The sequence below is a fragment of the Marmota marmota genome, unplaced genomic scaffold, assembly GCF_001458135.2.
Source record: "Marmota marmota marmota unplaced genomic scaffold, marMar, whole genome shotgun sequence".
NCBI classification, from domain to species: Eukaryota; Metazoa; Chordata; class Mammalia; order Rodentia; family Sciuridae; genus Marmota; species Marmota marmota.
Window position 1 is genome coordinate 22,284,000 of NW_026000142.1, and position 1,411 is coordinate 22,285,410.

The following is a 1,411-nucleotide window of genomic DNA, read 5'->3' on the forward strand; positions in this document are numbered from 1 at the left end:
CCCCCCCAAAAAAAAAAAGGGAAAGAAAAGAAATTAGGCCCAGGGAAATTTTTTAACTTGCCCAAGATCACACAAACACACAGTATCAAAGACAAGAGCAAATACAGACTTTAGTCTAGGACGTTCACTCTCTGAGGCTCCCTCTTCTCCCCCATCTCCCTATACAAGGTCTCACTCTATTGCCTAGGATGGTCTCAACTCAAGGGTTCAAGTGATCCTCCTGCCTAGAGTAGCTGGGCTACAGTCCTGCATCTGGCTCAGAGCCTTTTTCTTTCTGTAAAAAGTATTCTAGGTCTTCCCAAGAATGCTGGCCCAGCTCTCCAGTCCTCCCCTGGCTCCCCTCAGTCCCTATCACCTGCCTCTCACCATCACAGACAGGGCAGCAGTCGTCCCTGGCGGGGAAGGGGCACTGTGCTGGGGCACAAACCCTGGGCTCGCAACTGACGCTGCCCTCCCAGCAGAGGCACGTGTGGCAAGCAACGCTGGGCGATGGGAAGCGCTCCCCGCTGGCGAACTCCTTCCCCTGGTACAGGCAGCCTAGGGAGAAGGGCGAGGGCTGGGCTGGGGGGCGGTGGGCAGCTAGCTCCCAGGCCCTGATGAAGGACAATAGTCCTTACTGTGTGCGGGTGTGAGTGTGTGTGTGTGTGTGTGTGTGTGTGTGTGTGTGTGTGTGTGTGAGAGAGAGAGAGAGAGAGAGAGAGGATAGTGAAGGCCAGAGAGGGATTGAGTGGGAGATGGAGACAGGGATGCCTCCTCACAGGCCAAGAGAGGCACAAGAGAGAAGGAGAGATGGATGAACAGAGACCCACAGAGACATCTGCTGCTCCGATGAGAGTGAAAGGGAGAGACAGGCAGAGAGATAGACACAGGGGGACCCTCACGGAGGAAGGCGGTGGGGAAGGATGTTGAGACACAGGAGGGACCTTGCGGAGGTGGTGCAAAGAGAGAAGGACCCAGGCAGAGACGCTCGATGGACTCTCCCACTCCCAGGATCTGGGTGGCAAGGTTCTGCTTGTGTGTCAGGATCGGGTGAGGGAGCGGGCCCCGCGGGTGGGCCCCGTGTTCTGGGGAAGGCGGGTGTCGCCCCCCCACACACCCCATCCTCCAGGCCGAGGGGTGGGGGGGTCGGTCAGGGTGCACAGGGAGGGTCGTGGCCTGGACCTGGCTCGGCTCAGCGGGGTCTCATGGAGTGAGTGTCCTAGCGTCCCTGGGGAGAGCCAGGCCCGTGGGCCTTGCTGCAGGCGCTGGGCGCTGGTTGTCGAGAGGCCAGCCGCAGGCCTGAAGGGACACCGACCGCAGGCCTGAAGGGACACCGACCGGCAGCCCAGGGCTGCGCCTGCGCCCTGGCCCGAGGGCCCGGGGGTCACGGCCTGTCTCTCGGGGCCACGCAACTTAAAAGTGTGTGTGGGAA

General features: G+C 60.3%; 1 protein-coding gene across 1 annotated transcript in view; it reads right to left on the minus strand.

Moving 5' to 3' along the window:
• Positions 1-1,411, minus strand: part of LOC107144419 (kielin cysteine rich BMP regulator) — a 26,689-nt gene that overhangs the window by 10,669 nt on the left and 14,609 nt on the right. The window contains exons 21-22 of the mRNA XM_048785923.1: positions 1,204-1,278; positions 367-612 (exon numbers count right to left, since the gene is read on the minus strand). Coding sequence (XP_048641880.1) covers positions 367-612; positions 1,204-1,278 — 321 coding nt within the window. The remainder of the gene's footprint in view (positions 1-366; positions 613-1,203; positions 1,279-1,411) is intronic.